This window comes from Gavia stellata, chromosome 29, assembly GCF_030936135.1.
Source record: "Gavia stellata isolate bGavSte3 chromosome 29, bGavSte3.hap2, whole genome shotgun sequence".
In the NCBI taxonomy this organism is placed as follows: Eukaryota; Metazoa; Chordata; class Aves; order Gaviiformes; family Gaviidae; genus Gavia; species Gavia stellata.
Window position 1 is genome coordinate 19,161 of NC_082622.1, and position 24,940 is coordinate 44,100.

At 45.9% G+C, this 24,940-nt stretch overlaps 1 protein-coding gene across 1 annotated transcript; it reads left to right on the forward strand.

Moving 5' to 3' along the window:
- The first annotated feature begins 19,685 nt into the window (after positions 1 to 19,685).
- GJA9 (gap junction protein alpha 9) lies at positions 19,686 to 21,982 on the forward strand. The gene has a single exon (XM_009819519.2). It carries the CDS (start codon positions 20,420 to 20,422, stop codon positions 21,980 to 21,982), a length of 1,563 nt encoding a protein of 520 aa, XP_009817821.1. The 5' UTR covers positions 19,686 to 20,419.
- Positions 21,983 to 24,940: the final 2,958 nt, after the last annotated feature.

Below are 24,940 nucleotides of genomic sequence, written 5' to 3' on the forward strand. Positions count from 1 at the left end.
AAGAGTGGGCTCTATGCCAACGAGTAGGGGCATTTGAGACCCTAGGGATGGCACTCAAGGCACACGCTGTGCTCCCTGAACGCAAAGAGCAGTGAAGACATCGAGACCCGAGGAAGGTCTAAGACACAGAAGACAGACCGCACAAACTACACCACAACACACAGACTGGAACTGCCCTGCCTGGCACACACTAGTCTGGTGCTGAAAAGTAACCTGCTCCCTTCACCTCGGCAGCCCTCCGCCCTATGCTAACTTTAAAACCCCTCCCTGCAACTCCCAACCTTGTCCCCTCCTCCCAGCCCCTCCTCAGCCCTGGTCTCCAACTTCACTTTCAGAGGAGCTGGGGGTTTGAATCCATCCTTGACAAAAAGCCAACCCTAAAACACCACACTGGATAGCTGGGATGTTCCTGCAGTCACCAGGTTCCTCTTCATCATCTGCAGAAACACAAGTGCCCACAGTAAGCATCATGTCATCCAATATCAACCTCTTCCACATCACCCTCCTCCTCAAAAGGAAGTTGGCCTTTCGCTCGCTGCTCCACAGAGATTCCAGAGTTGGACACTGGGGCCGTCATTGCTTCTGGCACCTAAGGTACCAAGAGACAAATATAATTACTGTTGTGCTCATGGGAAGTCACCAACCTCATTCTCCTCCTCACTACTACCCAGCTCACCTCAGGAGCTCACCCAATTCCAAAGGCGGCCTGCAAAACCAATGAGAAACACTTCACTGAGTCACTGCAAGATACTTTGCTGCTCTTGGACACCAACCCGGCCGACAACTGCCTCACCTTCTCGGACCACTCATCTGCACGCTGCTTCTCCCCTCCGAGTTTGTGTACAGCACGTGAAAACAGAATAAGAGACACATGGTGGAGATACTGCTGAAACTGCAGGCTGCACACAGTGATTCCTGTCTCCCACTCCCATACCTTGGCTGCTCACCAGCCCTGCCTCTGCCATTTACAGGTTGCCACATTCAGGCTCAGGTACCACCTGGAAGACATAAGCAAGGGAGGCTTCTAACTTCACCAACCATATAACATCTAAAAAAATAACTGCTGCTTCAGCCCACTAGTCAAGGCTCACCTTACCTGAGTCAGCTCTAGTACCAAAATACTGCTCACTCATTGCTTCCACCTTCAAAATAAGTAAAAAACCAACCAAAGCTTATAAGCTAATCATGCAACTGGTGGCTGTATCTTCCCTCTGACAGCATGCACCGACCCGCCTTCTCATGGCAACTGCTCACATCCTCTGTCACCCTTTGGCACATGGCTCATCCCTCTACATCTGGAAAAGAGGTATTTAAAAAGTCACCCAGATGCAGAGTGATAGCTGAACAACTCCAGAGGTCTTGTTTCCTTTTAGGATTACTGTCTAGATTCTAACTACAGCCTGCCATTATAAAAAAAATCTGATCATTCCCTGTGTCTGCATAATGCTACGGAAAAGACTCTCCTTGCACACTGCATATATGGCTACTTAATCTTAAGTGGCCTGTACACCATTTGCCTACAAAGTCTAGGCCTATCAAGATATTAACTAGAGAATCTTACTGCTATTTTCCTGCTGAGTCTATCACTGCTATGCCCCCAGGCAGAGCAGCTCCAACCCAGACAAAAACCATGCACAGACCAACACTGCACACAAACGAGACAAATGACAGGACCCAGAGATGTAAGAAAGCTCTCTGTAAGAATGACTCCCAGAACAGAGACGCCATTGGGCGAGAAGACCTAGGGGGCCATGAGGAAGAATCTACGGCAGCCCCAGAAAAGCCAAACGCCGTGCCCCGTGACAAGAAGATACAGCCGCAACTGTGACAAAGCATGCGCAAGAAGCCTTGCATAAAGGCCTAAGAATGTAGCGATGCAGGGAAGAAATGCCAGAAAACAGATCTGTGAAAACAGACCACTCAAGATCAGAGTTGCTGATGTGGCTTGGAACAATGCTGCAGAAGATGACTGACGAGAAACTTCCGAGACGCAAGCCTGATCCATGCTTTAAGCTTGTAATGCAAGAAAAGAAGCACCTGATTGGCACTATGCCAATGAGCACAGGCATTTGAGACCCTAGGAATGGCACCCAGGGGACATACTGTGCTCCTTGAGCACAAAGAGGACATGGAGACCTGAGGAAGGTCTAAGACACAGAAGACAGACCACACAAGCTACACAGCATCACACACACAGAGGCTGGAACTGCCCTGCCTGGCACACAGTAGTCGGGTGCTGAAAAGTAACCCGCTCCCTTTACCTGGACAGCCATCTCCCCTATGCTAACTTTAAAACCCCTCCCTGCAACTCCCAACCTTGTCCCCTCCTCCCAGACCCTCTCGAGCCCCAGTCCTTCAACTTAGCTTTCAAAAGCGCTGGTGGTTTGACTCCATTCTTGACAAAAAACCCACACAAACCACACTGGCTAACTGGGACGTTCATACAGTCACCAGGTTCCTGTTTATGATCTGCAAAAAAACCCTAAATAAGTACCAGCAGTAAGCATCACATCTGTCGACACCAGCCTCTTGCACAACACTCTCCTCCTCAAAAGCAACATGGCCTTCCGCTCACCTGCTCCTTGCCAATTCCAAGGTCAGATGCTGCGGCTGTCATTGCTTCTGGCACCTAAGATAACAAGAGACGAATAAAATTACTGTTGTACTTTGAGATAATCACCAGCCCCATGCTCCTCCTCGGTACTACCCAGGTCACCTCAGAAGCTCACCCAATTCCAAAGGTGGCCTGCAGGGCACCTGAAAAACCCATGGGAAACACTTCACTGATTTGCCACAGTATACTTACCTGTTCAACAACTGCCTCACCTTCTCAAACTGCTTGTTGGCATGCTGCTTGGCCCCTCTGAGGCTTTGTGAGTCACCTGCAAAAATCAAAGCAAAGACACATGCTGAGATACTGCCCGAAACCACAGCCTGCCCACAGCAGTTCCCATCTCCTGCTCTACTTTGGCTGCTGGCCGGCCCTGACTCTGCCCTTTACTGGTTGCCACGTCAAGGTTTGGGTACCACCTGTAAGACACAAACAAGGGAGGCTTCTAACTTCACCAACAATACAACACCTGAAAAATAACTGCTACCTCAGCCCACTAGTCCTGGCTTACCTTGCCCAAGTCAGCTCCAGAGCCGAGATCCTGCTTTGCTCATCGCTTCCACCTTCAAAGTAAAACCAAAGCCAAAACCTATAGGGTAGGCATATAGCCACTAGTTGCATCTTCCCTCTGACACCACACACCAACCCACCTTGTAGCAGCTACTCACCTCCTCTGTCACCCTTTGGCCCACAGCTCGTCCCTCTGCATGTAAAAAACCAATATCAAGCAAGTCACCCAGATGCAGAGCGATAGCTAAACACCACCAGATGTCTTGTTTCCATTTAGGATTACTAACTAGATTCTAAACTACAGCCAGCCATTATAATAAAGTCTGGTCATTGCCCATGTCTGCATAACATGACAGGGAAGACTCTCCTCACCTGCTGTGTATATGGTTCCTTGTTCCATAATGGCCTGTACACCATTTGCTTACATTGTCTTGGCTTATCAGGGTACTAACTGTAAAAATCTTACTGCTGTTTTTCTTCTACCACTGCTATGCCCCCCAGCAGAGCAGCTCCAAGCCAGACAGAAACCACAGGCACAGACCAACACTGCACACAAATGAGACCAACGACAGGACCGAGAGACATAAGAACACTCTCTGTAAGAACGACTCCTGGACCAGAGACATAAGGAGACTCTCTGTAACAAGGATGACTCCCAGAACAGAGACGCCATTGGGCGAGAAGACCTAGGGGGCCATCAGGAAGAATCTACAGCAGCCCCAGAAAAGCCAAACGCCGTGCCCTGTGTCAAGAAGATATGGCTGCAACTGTGACAAAGCAAGCACAAGCAGCCTTGCTTAGAGGTCTAAGAATGTAAGGAAGCAGGAAAAAAGTCACAGAAAAGGGATCCATGAAAACAGACTACTCGACATCAGAGCTGCTGATGCAGCCTGGAACAACACTGCAAAAGCAAACCAACTAGAAACTTCCAACATACGAGACCAATACACACTTTAAGCTTGTAATGCAATAAAGAAGCTCCCGATTGGCACTATGCTGATGCACACAGGTATTCAAGACCCTAGGGATGGCACCCAGGGGACATACCATACTCCCTGAGCACAGAGATGACATGGAGACTTCAGGAAGGTCTACAACACAGAAGGCAGACTGCACAAACTACACCACACAGACACAGGCTGGAACTGCCCTGCCCACGCTAGTCTTGTGCTGATAAGTAACCCTCTCCCTTTAGCTGGACAGCTCTCTCACCTACACTAACTTTAACACACCTCCCTGCAATTCCCAACCACGTCCCCACCTCCCAACCCCTCTTGAGGCCCAGTCCTTCCACTTAGCTTTGAAAAGGGCTGGTGGTTTGAATCCATCCTCAACATAAACTGTATTGGCTAGCTCTGATGTTCCTGCATTCACCAGGTTCCTCTTCATCTGCAAAAAACCCAAGTGGCAGCACTAAGCATCATGTCAGTCAACACTAACCTCTTGCACAACACTCTCCTCCTCAAAAGCAACATGACCTTCTACTCACCTGCACCATGCCAATTCCAAAGTTGGATGCTGTGGCCATCATCGCTTCTGGCACTTAGGTACCAAGACACACAAAAATACTGTTGCGCTTGTCCGAAGTCACCAGCCCCACGCTCTTACTCGCTGTTACCCACCTCACCTCAGAGGCTCATCCAATTCCAAAGGCAGCCTGCACAGCACCTGCAAAACTGAAGAGAAACACTTCACTGAGTTGCCACAAGATACTTTGCTCTTAGACGCAGAGCCAGCTGACAACCGCCTCACCTTCTCAGACCTCTTGTCAGCATGCTGCTTTGTCCCTCCAAGGCAACATATGGCACCTACAGAAGCCAAAGCAGAAGGCCCATGCTGAGGTGCTGTCCAAAACCACAGCCTGCATACAGTGATTCCCATCTCCACTCCTCTACCGTGGCCGCTCACCCTCGCTGCCTCTGCTGTTTACAGGTTGCCATGTTGAGGCTCAGGTACCACCCATAAGACACAAACAACAAGGGATGCTTCTACTTTCACCAACAATACAACACCTGAACATTAACTGCTACTTCAACCCACTAGTCATGGCTCACCTTGCCCAAGTCACCTCCAGTGCCAATATCCCACTTGGTCATTGCTTCCCACTTTCAGAATAAAAAAAACAAACCTTATAAGGTAGTCACACAGCCACTAGTTGCATCTTCCCTCCGACACCACGCACCAAGACACCTTCTTATGGCACTCTGCTCACATTTCCTCTGTCGCCCCTTGGCACACAGCTTGTCCCTCTGCATATCCAAATGCAATATTTAATGAGTCACCCAGATGCTGATTGATAGCTGAACAATTACAGAGGTATCAATTCCATTTATACATACCATCTGCAGTTTAACTACAGCCTGCTATTAAAGGAAAAAGCTTTATGCCCCACACATACAAGCCTTAATGCCTTTGAGATTCAATCTGCTCCACTACTGCTGAACAGCCCCTCCCATATGGCTCTAATTATTGCCAAACATTATGGAAATGACCATCTACACAACCTGCCGACAGCTCCTTGATCTGAGATAACTCTACAACTGTTGCCTGAAGAGTCTAGGCATATCTACATATTAACCATGGGCTTTTACTGCTATTCCACACACCCTTGACTCCACACACCCAGGCAGAGCAGCTCCAAGCCAAAAACACACACATGCAGAGATTGATGCTCCTCAGAACGCTATAGACATTGCGACTCAAAGATGAGAGAAGCTCTTGGCAAGAAGAATGATGCCCGGACCAGAGATGCTGCTGGGCAAGAACACCTACAGGGCTGCAACAGTGAGGCAAGGAGGCTGACCGGCAGCCCCAGAAAACAAGAGTCGAACGTAATGGCCCATAAGAAGAAGTTACTGCCCAAACTGAGATGATGGATGCGCAAGCAGCTGGGCCCCAAGACCTAAGAACGTAAGGATGCAGGGAAGAAGAAGTCCCAGTCTGTGACAATAGACAGCTAGAGAGCAGAGCTGCTGACACAGCCCGGAACAACGCTGCAAAAGAGAACTGACTGCAAACTTCTGATACACAGGACTGATCCACACTTTTAAGCTTGTAACACAAGAAGCGCCTGATTGGCACTGTGCTCGTGAATGCAGGTATGAGACCTTAGGAATGGCACCCAAGGCACATGCTGTGCTTCTTGAGTGCAAAGAGGTCTTCAAGACTCAAGGAAGATCCAAGACACAGAAGACAGACCACACAAACTACACAACACCACACAGACACAGGCTGGAACTGCCCTGCCCATGCTGTGCTGTGAAGTAACTCGCTCCCATTATCTGCCCAAAGGGGACTGTTCCTGCACAGCCCTCTCCCCTACACTAACTGTAAAACCCCTCCCTGCGATTTCCCATGTTGTGTGTTCCGCCACCCCCTGTGCCCCCTCCTAAGCCCTGGTCCCTCAACTTAGCTTTCAAAGGAAGAGGGATTTGAATCCATCCTCAACAATACACACATTGGCTAACCAAGATACTCCTGCAGTTGTCAGGTTCCTCTTCATGATCTGCACAGAAACAGTGCCAGCAGTAAGCATAACATCAGTCAACACTGATGTCTTCCACAATAACCTCCTCATCAAACAGGATGTGGACTTCCATTTACCTGTTCCACATCAATTGCAAAGTCGGACTCTGTGGCCATCATCTCTTTGGGCACCTAAGATTCCAAGAGGCACAAAATTATCACAGGGCTTTGAGAAATCACCAGTCCCATGCTCCTCCTTTGCTACTACCCAGCTCACCTCAAAAGCTCATCCAATTCCACAGGCAGCCCACACAGCACCTGCAAAACCAAAGAGAAACGCTGCACTGAGTTGCCGCAGGATACCGTGCTCTCAGACACCGTCACAGCCGACAGCTGCCTGACCCTCTCGGACCACTTGTCAGCATGCTACTTCACCCCTCTGAGGCTATGTGCGGCACCTGGAAAAACCACCGCAAAAGGACACATGCTGAGATACTGCCCAAAACCACAGCCAGCCTGCCTGCAGCGATTCCCGTCTCCGGCTCCTTTACCTCGGCTGCTCGCCCACCCTGCCTCTGCCATTTAAAGGTTGCCACGATGAGGCTTGGGTACCACCTGTCAGACACAAACAACAAGGAATGCTTCTAACTCCACCAACAGTACACCACCTGAAAAATAACTCCTACTGCAGCCCACGAGTCATGGCTCACTTTGCCCGAGTCACCTCTGGTGCCAATACCCCCGCTTTGCTCATCGTTTCACACATTCACAATAAAACCCCAAAACACCTCTAAGGTAATCATACAGCCACCAGTCACATCTTCCCTCTGACAGCATGCACCAACCCACCTTCTTATGGCACTCTGCTCACCTCTCCTCTGTCACCCTTTGTTGCACATCTCATCCCTCTGCATCTGAAAAAAATTATTCATCATGTCACCCTGATGCTGAACAATAGTCAATGATTCCAAAGGTCTTGTTTCCATTAGGAATACCACCTAGACTCCAACTACAGCCTGCCGCTATAAAAAAAGAAATATAGACCAAACTTCAAGTCCCATACATACAAACCTTAACACCTTGGAGATTCAATCTGCTTCACTACCGCTGAACAGCCCCCACACACAGCCCCAATCACCTCTGTAAAACACTGGAAATGATCGTCCACCCAACCTGGTTATGGACACTCAATCCAAGATGGTTGCACAACTGTTGCCTAAATAGTCTAGGCAGATCAGCATACTACCCATAGACTCTGACTGCTACTTCACCCACCCCTGACTCCACATGCCTGGGCAGAGCAGCTCCAAGCCAAACACACACACATGCAGAGACCGACACTACTCAGAACACTACAGACAATGCAACTCAAAGATAAAAGATAGCTCTCTGCAAGAAGAACGATTCCCGGACTGGAGATGCTGTTGGGCAAGAACACCTACAGGGCCGCAACAGCAAGGAGGCTCTACGGCAGCCCCAGAAAAGAAGAGTCAAACGTAATGGCCGGTAACAAGAGGTTACTGTCAAGACTGAGATGATGGATGCGCAAGCAGCCTGGCCCCAAGACCTGAGAATGTAAGGATGCAGGGAAGAAGAAGTCCCAGTCTGTGACAATAGACAGCTAGAGAGCAGAGCTGCTGACACAGCCCGGAACAATGCTGCAAAAGAGAACTGACTGCAAACTTCTGATACACAGGACCAATCCACACTCTTAAGCTTGTAACATGAGAAAGAAGCATTGAATTGGCACTATGCCAACAAATACAGGCATTCAAGACCCTAGGGATGGCACTCAAGGCACATGCTGTGCTCCTTGAGTGCAAAGAGGTCATTGAGACCCAAGCAACTTCTAAAACATAGAAGACAGAGCACACAAACGACACAACCACACAGACTCAGGCTGGAACTGCCCTGCCTGGCACACATTACTCTTCTGCTGAAAAGGAACCCACACCCTTTACCTGAACAGCCCTCTCCACTACACTAACGGTAAAACCCCTCCCTGCAATCCCCAACCTTGTCCCCCTGCTGCCAGCCCCTCCCTAGCCCTGGTCCCTCAACTTAACTTTCAAAGGAGCAGGGGTTTGAATCCATCCTCAACAAAAAACCCACAACATGTTGACTAACTGGGATGTTGCTGCAGTCACCAGGTTCCTCTTCATCACCCGCAAAAACACTAGTGTCAGCAACAAGCATCATGTTGGTTGACACCAACCTCTTGCACAACACCCTCCTCCTCAAAAGCCAGGTGGCCTTCCATTTACCTGTTCCACATCGCTTCCAAAGTTGGACGCTGTGGCCATCATCTTTGGGCACCTAAGATTCCAAGAGACACAAAATTATCACAGGGCTTCTGAAAAGTCACCAGCCCCACGCTCCTCCTCACTACTGTCCAGCTCACCTCAATAGCTCATCCAATTCCAAAGGCAGCCCACACAGCACCTGCAAAACCAAAGAGAAACGCTGCACTGAGTTGCCGCAGGATACTTCGCTCTTAAACACCAACCCGGCCAACAAGTGCCTCACCATCTCAGACTGCTTGTCAGCATGCTGCTTCACCTCTCCAAGTCTACATGCGGCACCTGGAAAAACCACCGCAAAAGGACACATGCTGAGATACTGCCCAAAACCACAGCCAGCCTGCCCGCAGTGATTCCCGTCTCCCGCTCCTTTACCTTTGCCCCGTGCCCACCCTGCCCCTGCTTTTTACAGGTTGCCACAATGAGGCTCGGGTACCACCTGTCAGAGACAAACAACAAGGAATGCTTCTAACTCCACCAACAGTACACCACCTGAAAAATAACTCCTACTGCAGCCCACTAGTCATGGCTCACGTTGCCCGAGTCACCTCCTGTACTGATATCCCACTTGGTCATTGCTTCGCACCTTCAAAGTTTTACCCCAAAACCTCTAAGGTAGTCATATAGCCACTTGTTGCATCTTCCCTCCGACACCACGTGCCGACCCGCCTTCTTATGGCACTCCGCTCGCCTCTCCTCTGGCACAGATCTGGCATCTGCAAAAACAGTACTGAACAAGTCACCCAGATGCTGATCCAGCAGTCTTGTTTCCATTTAGGAATACCATATAGATCCCGATGACTGCCTGCCATTAAATAAACCAGAACATTAAAGCCCTATGCATACAGGCCTCAACACCATTGAGATTCAGTGTGTTTCACTGACACTCAAGCAGCCTCTCCCAGACACTTCTGGTGAGCCCCTTGACATCCTTGCCTTCTGCTGAGGGCTACATGCTCCCAGGTGGACTATGCAGTCTGTAACTAAACAGTCTAGGCATATCAACATTAACTATAGACTCTTATTGTTATTCATGCCCTGAGTAACATTGCTATGCCCCCCAGCAGAGCAGCTTCAACCCAGATGCATGTGCAGACTGACACTGCATGCGAACAAGACAAATGCCTTGATCCAGAGACATAAAGAGACTATTGGCAAGAAGAATTACTCCCAGAGGTAAGATGCTTTTAGGTTAGATGACCTAGGGGCCACAAGGAAGAATCTATGTCTGCCCCAGAATCGAACACCATGGCCTGTGACAAAAAGATATGGCCGCTACTGCGACAATGGATGTGCGAGAAGCCAGGCTCTAAGACCTAAGACCAAAGGATGTGGAGAAGTAGTCTCAGAAAAGGGCTCCGTGAAAACAGACCACTCGACAGTGGATATGCTGATGCATCCTGGATGACTGCTGTGAGAGAAGACCATCCATAAACTTCTCAGCCACGAGACATGCAGGGCAGACCCTCACACAGAGTTTCTAATGCAAGAAAAGAAGCCCTCACTTAGCATTATGCTTAGGATTTGAGGTGCACGAGACCCTCGGTATGGCTACCAATGTGCCTGCCTAGCACAAAAAACAATGGGAACAGCAAGACCCGAGTAACATATGGTACAGCACACAGAAAACAAATGACACAAACTACATCTTTACCTACAAAGCCCCTTAGGGAATTACAGCAGCAGTCCGCCAATGGAAAAATCACAATGGCGTGACACGATGAATCAGAGATCTAAAATGGACACCTTATGACTAAGAAACTGGTGCTAAAAACCACAATAGATAAACAAGAACAAGAGAATATAACTGCCATGACTGATACTAGAGCAAACCTCATTGGACACTAAAGGAAAAAGACAAAACTGGAATAATAGAAAGAGCTTGCATGCCCAGGACTGTGATAAGAGAAAGACCCCTGGCTGGAGATTGTTAGGAGCACAAATAATACAAATCCTCCAAGAAATTCCAGGGAAGACAGTAGCACAAATCTGTGCTGGAAATAAGTGTCTAGTCAATGCCTCTAAGTAACAATGACTGTGACACCTGGATGGATGATGCAGGGATGAATGGAAAAAATTAAGTCAGGGAATGAAGTAAAAGGCACAGAGAAGCCGAGACCTCAGAGTTCTGGAGGGTTTTATTTTAACGTACTTCATGCTTTAAGAGATGAGGTTCATCTCATGTTCAGCCCTGCATGTTGAGATGTAGAGGCCCAGATGGTTTGTGCTGCATCTCTCATTACTTTGTACCTCCCATCAGCTGTGGAAAGACTAAAACAGAACAGACCTCGACACCCAAATCCAACTGCAAAACCAATCTGAGAAAGGCTGACAAACTGTCCTGCCTTTCCCAACCATCCCCCAGTCTCAAAACTTTAGAAACCCCTCCTCTTCTCCCAAAACGTCAGGAAAGGAACCCCACTCCTTCCCACCAGCTCCTTCCTTGTATTTGCAGCCCTGACCCCCCTGTGTCAGCTGCTCCTTGGGAGCTGCTCTTCTGAGCTGTGCCCTGTGTTCTGCAGGCACTTCCCATTTTCTGTCTTCCTATGGACTCTGCTACAGGCCCAGAAAACAAGTAAAGTCCTGACATTTACAACCTACAATGGGGGGTACTGCAAAGGTTTTAGGGACAGCATGGTACTCTGTGGGCAATCAGGTAGGCAATGAGCCATCCTGTACCCTGAGAGACAATATGCTTTATGTCCCTGTTGCTTTCTTGAGAAGTGCTAAAACTCCACATACAGATGCATACAAGATGCTCACCCTAGCCCCTGCTAGATAATGTCACTATCAGTCCTATTAAGAGATATTAGGTGAGCAACATACACAGCAAAGTCAGTGAAAAAACCAAGGTTGCATCTTCAGTGAAGACAGAAATTCCAGGAAAGTACAAAGCACATCAAATTAAAAATAAAATTGCATATTATTAAAGTACTTTGCCACTCCTGAACACCCACTACAAATTTACTGACCTGGAAAAAAACCCCCAGCAGTCAGGTGTATTTTCTAGAATATGTACTGCTGAACCTTGTCTGGTCCCAAAGCTCTTACCTCAAACAGACACCTCTACTTCTATAAATGTAAAAACGCATCTGCCCAAATAGCTTAGCTCAAAAGCTGCAATCAACCAAAGGAACAGCAGAGCACTAACACCAGAGAAGCCCAGGAGCAGAATGAGCTCCCTGATGAGAGCCTGTGGCTCATATACCCCGGGCCTCGCCCACCGCCCTTCCCACAAACACCTGGGGAAGGGGAGGGGTGAATCACCAGAAGGCGTAAAGACAGCTGGAGGAGCAGCAGGGAGTGTGCTTGTCTGCCTTAAGTTTACACCACATAAAGCGCTGAATGGAGAAAGCAACCCCTACTAGAAATGACGACACCTGCTTTTTTTACTATGACTACATCTATGGCATCAGCAAGGTGACTGGGTAGGGAATTAAATTTATGTTTTCCTGGGTTGTAGATAGAAAAAACTAGATGTCATATGAAGCTATGCAAGAAAGTCTTTTTTTAAATGAAATGACTATATTATTATCAAAAATTATGTGCTTTAGTTTCCTAAAAAAAGCCCCAAATGCCAAGGGGTTACACTTCATTTCCCACAAGACCACAGATACTACCTAACTTTCACCAGAACTATGTTCTGGGTAGGACGGAATGATAAAGCAGAATTAGGTCCCGTAAGAATCCCTTCTCAAAAGTATCTCTGGTTGCAAAGTAAATTATTTATTGTAAGTCACCAATGATTCAGAGTCACCTTGACCCTCTCTCTGACTGACTCCCTTAAGAGAACTAGGTAAGTCCCAAAGGATGTAAAATTCAAAAAAACCCATGGAAATAAAAGAAATTTATCAGAAATGGTATGAAGCAGCCTAATTAGCACCTAAGTAGCTAGAACAAAAATAAATTGCAAAACACAACAAAAAACACTATGGGAGATGCGTTGATAAAAATAGATGAAGGCTATTGCCTTCTCTGAAAAACTCAAGAGGGGATCCGAGCCGATGATATCTCTGTGGTCCCAGATACTGGACAGAAACATACTATAAGACGGGAAACAAAATGACTGCTCTGGAGCACAAAGATGGCTTCGAAAAAGGTTCTGACAGAACAAGGGGCATCGTCAGAGGGATTAGAGAGGTCCCAAAGGGGCCAGAGAGACCAAAGAAGTCTTGTGGCTGCAACAAGCTCAAAAGGGAATTGAGCTAAGTACAGATGCCCTCAGGAGACCGGGGACAAAATGGGGGCGCACCGAACGGATGAGAGGACAGAAAGAGCGAGTGGGGTAACACATGCGGACCCCCGAAGGGTTCTGAGGGGAAAAGGAGAGTGCAAAGTGCCCTCCCGAGCTAAAACAGGGCTCTAGGGGATAGCGGATGTCTCGCGAGAGCTCGACAGAGGGAGCGGAGGAGTCCTGAGGGGGCCTGAGAGACCAAAGAAGCCTCAGAGATAACAACAAGGAACTCTGAAGGGGATTTCAACGGAGTACGGATGTCGTCAAGGGGCCGGGGGCCGAATGAAGGCATCCAAAACGGCAAAGAGTAAGATAAGAGCGCTCTGAAGAGCGCAAAAAAATAAAATTGAAAGGAAGCTAAAGTGCTACAAGAGCGCTGTGGAGTACGGGAAAGAACTCTGAAGACGTTGTTACAGACAGTAGAAGAATTATGAGACGGCAGGGTAAGAAGAGAAGGCTGGGAGACACAGTGAGGGCCTTGGAGTCTCAGGAGGGCATCTAGGCAAACTACAGGTGACCAAGTGAGAGAGGAACTGAACAGAGACACCCGCAATGGTGGAGAGAAAGATAAAGGAGCGCTGCGTAGCAAAGAAAGAAGGTAGGCCCTGATGGAACGAGAGAGATAGAAAGGGAGATAAGGTGCTACAAGGTGCTGTGGAGATCGAGGAAGGTCTCGGGAGGCGTCGTGTCTGCGATGAGAGGGGCATTGAGGGGTGCCGAAGGACAAAAGGAGGCTTGGGGACGACAAGGAGGAACTCGGGTGATCATCTGAGCAAAGCAGATGGTCTCGGGCAGCCGGGAACTGAACACGGGAATCCTAGATAGCACAGAGGAACAAATGAGTGTTCTGTGGCTCAAAGATGGCCCCGCCTAAAGAGCTAAAAGATGGATGTGGAGCACAAGGAAGGTCTCTGGAGGCGTCGTGACTGGGAGAAGAAATGTCCCGAGGAAGCCAGAGAGACAGAAAAAGGATTGGGGACACAATGATAAAATCCAGAGGGGATGTCAACAGAGTAAACACTTCATCAGAGGGCAAGGGAACAAATAGAGGCACAGCTAGAGGGAAGAGAGGACAGAATGACTCGGCTGGGTCACAGATACGGATAAGGGAAGTCTTCTGAGGGAATGAGAGGGATGAGAGGTCCGCTACAACGGTAAAAGTGCACTAATGGCGACCTCAATGGCATTGATAGGCATGGTGACACGATTAGAGGGGTCCGGATTGGGCCAAAGACACCAAAGAAGGCTCAGGGACACAAGGAGGATGTCTGGAGGGGATTTGAACAGAGTACAGATGTCCTCGGGAGGCCGGGGACCAAATGGAGGCACGCTGGATGGCAGAGAGGATGATAAGAGCGCTCTGAGGTGCAAACAAACCCAAGGACCGCTTTCTGAGGGAGCGAAAGAGGATCAAAGTTCGCGACAGAGTGAAAACAGGGCTGCGGTACACAAAGAAGGTCTCGGGAGGCACGGTGACTGGGAGCGGAGGGGTCATGAAAGGCTCGGAGAGATAAGAGAGATTGAAAGGGAGGTAAAGTGCTACCAAAATGCTGTGGAGCACAAGGAAGGTCTCGGAAGGCATCCTAGATGGCACAGAGAAGAAAAAGAATGCTCTTTTTTGGGAAAGGAGATCTTAGGAGAGATGCGATAGCAACAAAATGAGTCCAAAGGGGGGTTACAGAGCTAAAAGTGTGCTGCAGAGAACATATAAGCCCTGAAGCCAGAAGTGATAAACTGCAGATCTTGGAACCCAAACGGTCATTGGGGATTTAAAAATTTTGGATGAGGTTACATTTTAAATAGGGGGCCGTGATCGGTAACTGACTGAGCTGGAAACACTGATGGATAAATACCGAGCCCCACAAAATAATGAACGGCAAGCCCCTCAGTGAGAAACCCTCAATAGCAACCTCTGAACAAAAAAAAAAGTAAATGAAAAACTCCGAACCCGCTGTTTTAAACAATAAACATGCTTGCGCATCTAAGCAGGAAACCGATAAAGAGAAGCTGTGGAATTTTTGCCGGCAGCTCAAAACGTTTCTTCAGGTCAGTAAATCTCACCCTAAAGACTAACTGGAAAATTCCTCACGGAGTGGCCGGAACAAGTGGCCAAAACATTTCAGACGAGGAAATAGGTTTTATGATTTTTTGCCTATTACTGACACGATGAACACGTGCAGTCCAAGCTACCTAACCTACTGGCGTTATCGTTCAAATTCTCTTTGAGGGAAAACGATTACCTTTTCTTTAAAGATGCCGAGGCTCATCCGATTGGATGTTTCTCGGTCGTAAGGGTTCGATTTAAATGTTTTTGCCTCAGATCTACCAAATTTCTACACAATCAGTTCCTAAATAGCAAGAAACTGGGTTTTGAGTGTTCTGTAAATGTCTTGGAATGGAGCATTTGGGGAGTGCAAGCATCCTGCGTGCTTCACAAGAGGCTTTTTTCAACATAGTGAGGAACCTGTGCGGGGAAAAGGGAAGTCCCAAGTGGAAATATGGCATGCTATCTAAGCTTAAAAATAGCTAATTAGTGTCCAAAAAACCACCTTAAACCTTTTGGATAAATGACAGGGCACCTTCAGAAATTTTGCTCGTGAAAGCCAAAACGCAAATCTGCACGTACTGATTTGCATGTATATCTTAGCAATCAAAAGTGAATCTATAAGCCAGCACAGAAAACAGATGAACATGAAGAGCGTGTGCCTCAGTCTTTTTTATATAGTATTCTGTGGTCTGCCTTCAAACACATTACCTCTGGATTTGGCGGTCTTAAAGAGAATATTGAGTAGTACGGTGGTCCAGATTTCTCATTATTGCAGTTTATCATTTGTGATCCTAACTTCACTGCTGAAAGAAAACTATGGGAGTGGGTCCACGTTACCCTGAAAGCCTGTAGGACACATCACTGATGTTTGTGCCTCTAGTCATCTAGCCATCTGTTGTGGGTCAGACAAATACAGTAGGAAATAAAAATCAATTGTACACATAAAGTGCACATTATTGATGAGTAGGAATGAAAAGGTCTTGATCTTCGGAGGATATTTCCACCATTGAATGGTTCCTGTAGCGTTTGACCCTGAGCTAAGAAAACATAATATAGTCCTTAAAGTTTGGAGGGTTTTGCAACAAACCCGCCACTGATGAAAAGCCGGTGAGGTAGCTTCTTGACCTGGAAGAAAAATGACTATTCTTTCCTTACGTCACTAAGTATTTTGTTACTAAACTCTGAATGTTGGTATGACAGTTTGTGTAAATAGTCACATCTGCAAAATATCAGGACTAAGGTAAAGAGCAGCATCGGTGCTATAAAATTTTCATTGGCGCTCAAAATCATTTTCCCTCCCGACTTGTCAAGTTGTCTTTTGACTGAAATACCATTTTAAATGAGATAATGCATCCTGGAACATTATGTGTGGATCGTTAAATGTTTGTCTTAACATTTATCTTTTAGGATTTTCAAACAAAGCTTCAGCATCTTTGGGGGGGGGGGGGGGGGGGGCGGCGCGTGGGGAGTGGTCCGTGGAGCGCTTCAAAGGACTTCAAATTTTTTTTGCCAATAGTAGAAAAATGTTTACAAACCTACTTTAAGTACTCGATAGATGAGACGTATGTTTAGAAACCTGCTTTAATTACCTAATAGTAATGTCTGGCTGTAGACTGATAGCTTGCCAAAATGATCGAATACTTCCAGGCAAGCTGTCATTTGACTATGAAATCGGACGTGACCTATTGACTGATCCTCAGCACCAAAATTAAAAGATAATGATTAGCTTTTTAGAGGAATTTTATTTATCCCATACAGGATGCTTGGATCAGCGGTACACTTTTGCAGGGCGCTAAGGAGAATCATCTAAAAGAGCATTACAGCATTAGATATACTACTTAACTCATATTGATCCTAGCGGCAGAGTTACACATTAATGCCAGGCATGCCTAACAAGGTCATATCCCTGGCCATCGCGCTGCTAATGCTGGCGCCAGGACAATCTCTGAACACAAAACAGGCACATTTCTTTCCCCATCTTTCCTTTCCTAAAACCGAGGTCTCTTTCCTTCCCCTCTCCCCAACATTTGTTGCAGGCATTTCCTAAAGTTTAGAGTGTCTGAAGGGGTATTCTCCAGCTTACCATCGGTCCCCAAAATGCACTGTAGCAGTGTGACTGGCTCAAAAAAATTCGAGTGGATTTTAAGCTCTCTCAAATAATTTTTGTGTGTCAGCTCGGCTTACAGGCTGCAATCCATCCCCGAGTGCCGGGTGGACTTTTTAAAGATAGCATTTGCTCTTAGAATCTTTACATAAGCAAAGGAAGATGTTGTTTACGATGAGAGTGGTGAGACAGTGGAACACATTGCCGGAGAAGTTGTGAATGCCTCGTCATTGGAAATGTTCAAACTCAGGTTGGACAGGGCTTTGAGCAACCCGATCTAGTGAAAGATGTCCCTGCCTGTGGCAGGGGGTTTGGACTAGACGGTATTTTAAGGTCCCTTCTGACCCGAACTGTTCTATGATTCTATGTGCCTTTAGCCTGTAGAACTTCCGCCACCATTCTTCCACTTTCTCCTCCTCCACATTAACCTTTTATTTTCTAAACTCAGTGAAGGGTAATTTAGGATAGGGAGTATTTATTCTGTTCCAGTAGCTCCATCTTTATCCTCTGGCAGGGAGACACAGAAAATGGTAAGTTTGTGGAGTACAGGTACAACTGTGGGTTCCATTTCTAATTCTGCCGTACGCTAACATGGGGATGATGTATAGTGTATAGCTTTACCGAATCTTTTACCCTAAGTAAGCAGGTTCTTCAAAGCCATTTATTCACCCGAGTCGCAGGGTGACTCTGCTGCAACGATCCATCCGATGTAAAGAAAGGCATAGGAAAGGGAGGAATTTAGGAGAAAAAGTTAACAACGGTAGGTTGTAGCCTGTGAAAAATTTTATCAATTAATATACGTGGCCCTTATGTTCCTAAACACCTAGAAAATCCCTGTTCTTTGAGACTAGTCAGTTCATGCGCTCTTTTACGCTGGAAAATATTTCAGCCTGTTCTCGGTATTCTTCCTGCTGAGGTAATGTGGAGGGGTAGCTGAAGGCCTGGGGTAAAAAGGGGACTCGTGTCACCTGGTCTGTTTTTACAGGCTATGCGTAACTATCGCTACTGAGAAGAATGACTGACATCTTTAGTATGTCCGACACTTAGACCGGAATGATAATGACTTACCTCTAAAAAGAAGTACTGAATGATATGGATGGGGAAAATGGTGTAAACAAGTTTCCACATTCAGGGGTGTTTTAAAGAAGTCAGTATGACAAATAAAATGGCATAAGGAGAATAAACGAGAGGTGCAGAATTGCAGAATACAAGGACACGTGCTGTCTATGAAGAGGGAGTGAGTTTGGAGGGGGCAAAAGTACTACCATTGGGTTTTTACATCACGAGTGTGGTGCTAAGTGGTTCCAGAACAGACTGCAGAAATTTACAGTGGTAGTATTTGGGAGGATTTACCTTCTTCGCTTTTGCATAGGCAAGCCGAGTGTTTGCCGCTACTGAGATATGTAAACTAAAACTTGGAGAGTTTTCTTTTATTCTGTTTGTCTGAGGCTGAGATCATTCTTAAAATTTGGAAGGTGCTGGAGAGGTGAAAGGGAAGATAACCTGAAGGAAGTTAAAGCTGCAGGTTTCTCATTTCTAGCATTTTTAATGAGATGCATTCAGCGGTCATAGTTAAATTACGCTTGGAGCGATAGCAGACAGAACAACAGATTGATTTTCTCCTCCCTCCAACCCTAGCAAATATAAATTCAATGCGCAAAGCTTGCGCTCTGTCACTTGCTCCTGTAGTAAAGTAAACTGCTTATAATGTGAAATTTACTCACATGGACGGAAGATGTCAGGGGTTGTAACTTTTTATCGGACGCTGCAGATCTTTAATTTTACACAGTTTTGTAAAGAAAGGTATGGTTTCTTTTTAATTTGCTGTTCATTGTTAAGTTGTTTATCTTGAAAAAATGTCTATCTTGCTTATTTGTATAATGATTGGCAAGAGTATTTTCATGTTTGGTAGGCTGCCTTAACATAAAGTTTCCTCTATAGTCATCTGTATTGTGGCTGTAAGACTGCAACTTCGATTTGATTTCTTAACACTCCTGTTTTACAGGTTGAAAATGAATCCCATTTGAACAGAAAACACCGTGTTAAACCACCTTGATCCTAAAAAAAATCAGATTATTCAATTTTTAGTATAACTGAGTTCTACTGAATCGTACTGTACATACAATGAAAAGGTAAATCTACAGACGTACCGGTTATCCCCCCAGATAAAGAAGAAAAAGATTTTTGTTAGTGTACGCAATAACATAAACACTGAAAAGGAATTTAAAATCTTGTCCACAATGTAGTATCCCGTAACGGAGAAAGAAACAGACATACGAAAGGAAGGCGACATGTGCAATTACACACATATATTACCTGTTTATCTGTACTCAGATAATAATCATTTAGGAAAAAGCTGGTAGAGGATTTTTGCATGAATAATTTATTTTTCACAGCATCGGAGGAAAAGATAGCAATGCTTGACACTTAGGCACTCTATTGTGTATTTCAAATGCAGGTATTGCTGATCAGAGGAAACCGGACCGATTATGGTGATTCTATTTGTTTGCTTGTCATTGATGGCCGCAAACAAAAAGCAACTGTCTGCGCCGAATTATAAGCTTAAACATTTTTTTTAATTTAACAATGCAGTTTTAACGAGATGTTCTATTGCCTCTCGAGTTCCTTTGTATAACCAATTTTTGCTGCGAAACGGTAATTGGACATTACCATAACTTCAGCTGCGACGTGGGGCTCAAAACATCTGAAAAGGAGGCCCGGGAAATATTTCTCTACCTTCGTAAGTGTCCTAAGTATAAACGTACTGCTCCCACGCTGCTGTCGGATGATGGTTCAAACGGACCGCGTAATGCTCCTAAAATCCTACTCCAGGTCAGGCCACCTTGGTTTCCACTGACTCGATGCAGACTGAGGCTGCTTAATACCTCAGTGATGTGCTTATCAGCATGTCTTTCACTGATAAATTAGACACGGGTGGATGATGCGCTTCTCCATCTTGTAGATGAGCAAGAATAATACCTAGATTATCAATGAGCAGTGGGTCATGTTGCCATGATTACAATGTGAGATACGGTGGGTTTTCCCAGTGTCGTATTTTTCGTAATGCGTTAAGGAAGAACTGCAGCTTTTGCAATGTTTGATACTCTTTTTCTCTCGTATATTTTAGTGTTAGGATGGCAGAATAACCATGGGAGACTGGAATTTCCTTGGAGGCATTTTAGAGGAGGTCCACATTCATTCCACTATTATTGGAAAGATTTGGCTAACGATCCTCTTCATATTTCGAATGCTTGTCCTCGGAGTGGCGACTGAGGATGTCTGGAACGATGAACAGTCAGAATTTATATGCAATACCGAGCAACCTGGTTGCAGAAACGTGTGCTATGATGAGGCCTTTCCCATCTCTCTCATAAGATACTGGGTCTTGCAAGTTATATTTGTGTCTTCTCCTTCCTTGGTGTATATGGGTCATGCCTTATACAGACTAAGAGCCTTGGAAAAAGAGAGGCAAAAAAAGAAAGCTCAGGTAAGAGTGGAACTTGAAAGCACTGAATTAGAAATGACTGAAAATCGGAAAAGGCTGGAGAGAGAACTCCGGCAACTGGATCAAAGAAAGTTAAACAAAGCACCCCTGAGAGGCTCTTTGCTCGGCACTTACGTGATACATATTTTCACAAGATCTGCAGTGGAAGTCGGTTTTATGATTGGGCAGTATCTTCTTTATGGCTTTCATCTAGATCCCCTTTATAAATGTCAGAGAGATCCATGTCCAAACACAGTTGACTGCTTTGTATCTAGACCAACAGAAAAGACAGTGTTCATAGTATTCATGCAATCAATAGCGACTGTATCATTGCTTTTAAATATCCTAGAAATTATCCACCTAGGGTTCCGAAAAATTAAAATGGGACTCTGCGGGCAGAATAAAAACAAGGACGACCCTGACAATTTCTACGTAAACAAATCTAAGAAATACCCTGGGATACCTCACTCTTCTTTGGGAATATCCAGCACCCCTCAAAAAACTCTTCCTTCTGCACTTAGCGGTTACACCTTTTTAATGGAAAAGCAATCTGATACTGCTATCTACCCGGTTCTAAATTCTCCTCCCGTGCTTCAGTCCGTGCAAAATAACCGTACAGAAAGCAGCAGCAATTACACCCATCGCAATCAGGAAAATAAATCGCCAAAGAAGAGGCCAGCTACAAATGCTTTAGACAGTCAGACTCAAAATACTAGCACAAATAATAATGAAGGCTTCCTTGGTGAGCTTGGGACTGAAGCGCATGATGCTCAAAAAGAAGCTGAAAGGAAACATTTCCTTGTTGGTATTCGGAATGCAGATACAGCTTCGAGCACGTGCTTGAGAAGCTTTGCTGAAATGCCACCTCAAACTTCCCTGCAACCCGATACCACTTTTCCTATTACCGGTTTCAGAAGACAACATGGAATTGGTTCGTCTTGGAACTGCTCGACAATGGTTGAGAGTGCAGGAGCTTCAACAAATTCTCTTCCAAAGAACTGCACCAGAAGACAAAGCAGTTTCAGTGCAAACAAAGCCCAACCTCCTTACAACGCTGACGTAAAACGTTCTAGCCGACCAGACACTCCTGACTCTACAGGGGAGGTGAGCTCAGAATCTAAACAAAGTAGAAACTGCGATAGTCCTAAGCCTTTCTCTCTGTCTAGGCGAGTGTCGCTGTCAAGTAATGCCAGCAGCAGGCGTGCCCCCACCGATCTTCAAATATAGCATGACTTAACCTGTGAATCGCACTAGTCAGTGCTGGGATAATTACTGAACGTTGCGACATAAGCAAGACCTATGTATAAGAGTAGCTAAATCGTTCAACTTCAACCAGCTGTTTCACATAGATAGAAAAGTTGCGTAGCCCTTTGAATATTAGCTAAGTAACTTTTAAACAGTCTCTTACTTCCTTTGTAATGTAAGGGTGGCTTAGACCTCAGCGTATAAACTTCTACGCTACCCTTCCAGCTAAAAAGGAAAACATGCATCGTATAAGTCCACATATTAGGAAAAGTCAGGCAGACAATCACAGCTGACACTGTTTAAACTGAATAAAAGTAGAAGACAAAATTTACAGCCTAACAATGTTTTCTTCAAAGACCGGTAAATGAAATTCGGCTAAAGATGGCACTGGCGCTCTCAGGACAAATTAATTATTGGTACATATGTTACCGCTTAATCTCTCTGAGAATTCAAACAGACGTTTGATAGCTGTCTGAAAGCAGAATGTCAAACATATTCTGCTGTTTGAACTATGGTAAATACAAAAAGAACAAAACATTTGATATGTGTATCACTAGTTCTTTGACTCCACTGTACACTTTTTTCAGTGTATCACCACCGACTTCCTCAGCAGAAAAATCAGAGTAAATCTCTTATCGTATACTATTATCGTTAAATACGCTATTACATTTTTAAAGTATTGTGAATTACAAATGAGTTGTGAGCTTTATTTTTGAGATTTTGCTTAACACTAATAAGCTAGCAATTTTTTTTTTTTTTTAATCAGAAAACAAGGTACTGAAATTTACTAATCAGGAATTTTGGATTTCACAAACCAGAAGGCTTACTATGGTAAAAAACAAAAGAAAAAAAAAAAAAAAAACGGGAAAAAATGGTAGTACCTTCCTACTTTCAGTTACAATGTCAAAAAACATATAAAAGGTTTATCACACTGTAAAACTACTCCTTTTCTGGATGCTGTGGGGTCCATCTGTCCCCTGAATTCTGACAAACTTTTAAATCAAAGAATGCTTATAATTCTTTAGAAGGAGCATTTCCGTTTATGCTTTTTACGGAGGTGATAAAACAAATAAAGGACATTCATCCACTTGCTGCTCTAGTCCATATAGGGCAAGGCAAGTTCCATGAAACATCTTGAAATAATGAAGGAGAGAAAGATGAACAAAATACTATGTTACATTTGTAATCGAGACTTCTATGAATGAAATACATTTATGTGAGTCGCACAGCGCTGACAGGCTGTAAATACTTGGTGAGGTGGACTCATCTGGGATGCGTTAGCGTATACGCGTGTATTTTTTACTAGTGCATTTGACTTACTGTACGTGTACTGGAAAAATAATTTGTGAGCTCTAGCATCATGATGTTACAGCATCATTAAATTCTTAATGTGCATGATCGTTATGCTTACAAGCCAGCCATGTTTCAGATTGGCTGAAGGCTGTACAACATGAGGAAAAAAAGGAGCCAGAAAACCTAAAAGGCTCTGTTGCTTGCAGCAGCATTAATTTGGCCCTGTCCACGTAAGAAATAGGCATTAATACTATTAAAACTATTCACCGTAGATTTGTCTCCAGCAGCTGTTCTTCTCATCTCTAGTATCGCTCTACGGGCATACGGAAATACAGCCCTACATAATTCTGCTTACACCGTACAATTTACTGTTATGTAATACACAGAAATGTATATAAACGTATAGTGTGATTTAGCTGAGTTAATACTGCTAACGTGGCTTTAATTCTCACATTTCTTGATTCGTAAGTTTCTGTGGGCGATAACTGTGCTAATGCATGTTTTTGCATTTAATGTCTGTAATAAAAAGCCTAGTATTTCATGCACTCCGCTCCCACTCTCTAAATAATAGAAAATTAGCATTTAGATGCCCACATATGGGATATGACACTTGCATTTCTGTTGGTTCAAGACAAGATACAAAAGAATTCATTCTCCTGCTGCTGACAGAGGATTTTTATTAACTTTTTTTGTGTGGACACGGGTCAAACATTCTATTTTGTCACAGCACCTTGCCAACAGAAAAGCGTGACTTAATTCCAGTGAAAATCGAGGACATGGCAGAAGAGTGTGCAGAAGAAGTGTGAAAAGACCCTAACATCGCAGGTGCAAAATTATTCAGTTGTTTGGTATTTTTAAATTTTTATAATAAACAGATTTTACCAGTCAGTAGATAACACAGCATTTCACAAAAATAAACCGGTATAACCGCTTCCGTCTTTTAAAACAGGCTAAGGCAAAAGACTTTCTTTTCGATGAGAAGATTTCACCGCGTGTAACTCTCTGGAGCCCCTCGGGTGGGCAACTCCGCAGCTGCCGCTTGCTGCAGCTTTCTCCTGTGATTTTTGAGTCAGGTCCAGTTACTACTGGAGCCGCGAGTGCGACGGTTAACTGATCTGACCGGAGGCCGCGGTACCAGGGGCAGCGGCACTTCACCGCTCGGAGGCACAGTGAATGCTAGACCTTGCTCGTACGGCCCCGCTCCCGCCCGGACGCGCTCTGCCGCCGCGCGGTCCGCACGGCTCCCGCCGCAGCAGCGCACCCTCTCACCGGGGAGCCCCGGGGCCGCCTGCCGCGGCGCCCCCCGGGCCAGCCGGGGGCACGGCACTGGCCGGCAGAGGTGAGCCCCGGAACCGCTGGGTCCGAAACGCACTTCCGTACCTGGCGAAGAGTGGAGGGCAGAGCGGGACAACGGCCCCAGCTGCTAGGGGAAGGGGGCACGGCGCCGGCTTCGGCGTTTCTTTGGGCGAGGATCGAGTCCGCGAGGGGCCCTGCGGGGGAACGAGAGCAGCGGAGCGCTGCTGCGTCCGCGGGAGGCGCCCGCCCCCGCAGGGCGCGGCCGAGGGCGTTGCTGCTCGCCCGTCGCTATGGTAATCGCTGGGAAGCCCTCGCGCCGTGAAAGAGCGGGGCGCAGGCGCGAGACTGGGT

Excerpts from the sequence above, each read along its gene's own strand:
- GJA9 (XM_009819519.2), top strand. The coding sequence starts at position 20,420 with ATGGGAGACTGGAATTTCCTTGGAGGCATTTTAGAGGAGGTCCACATT.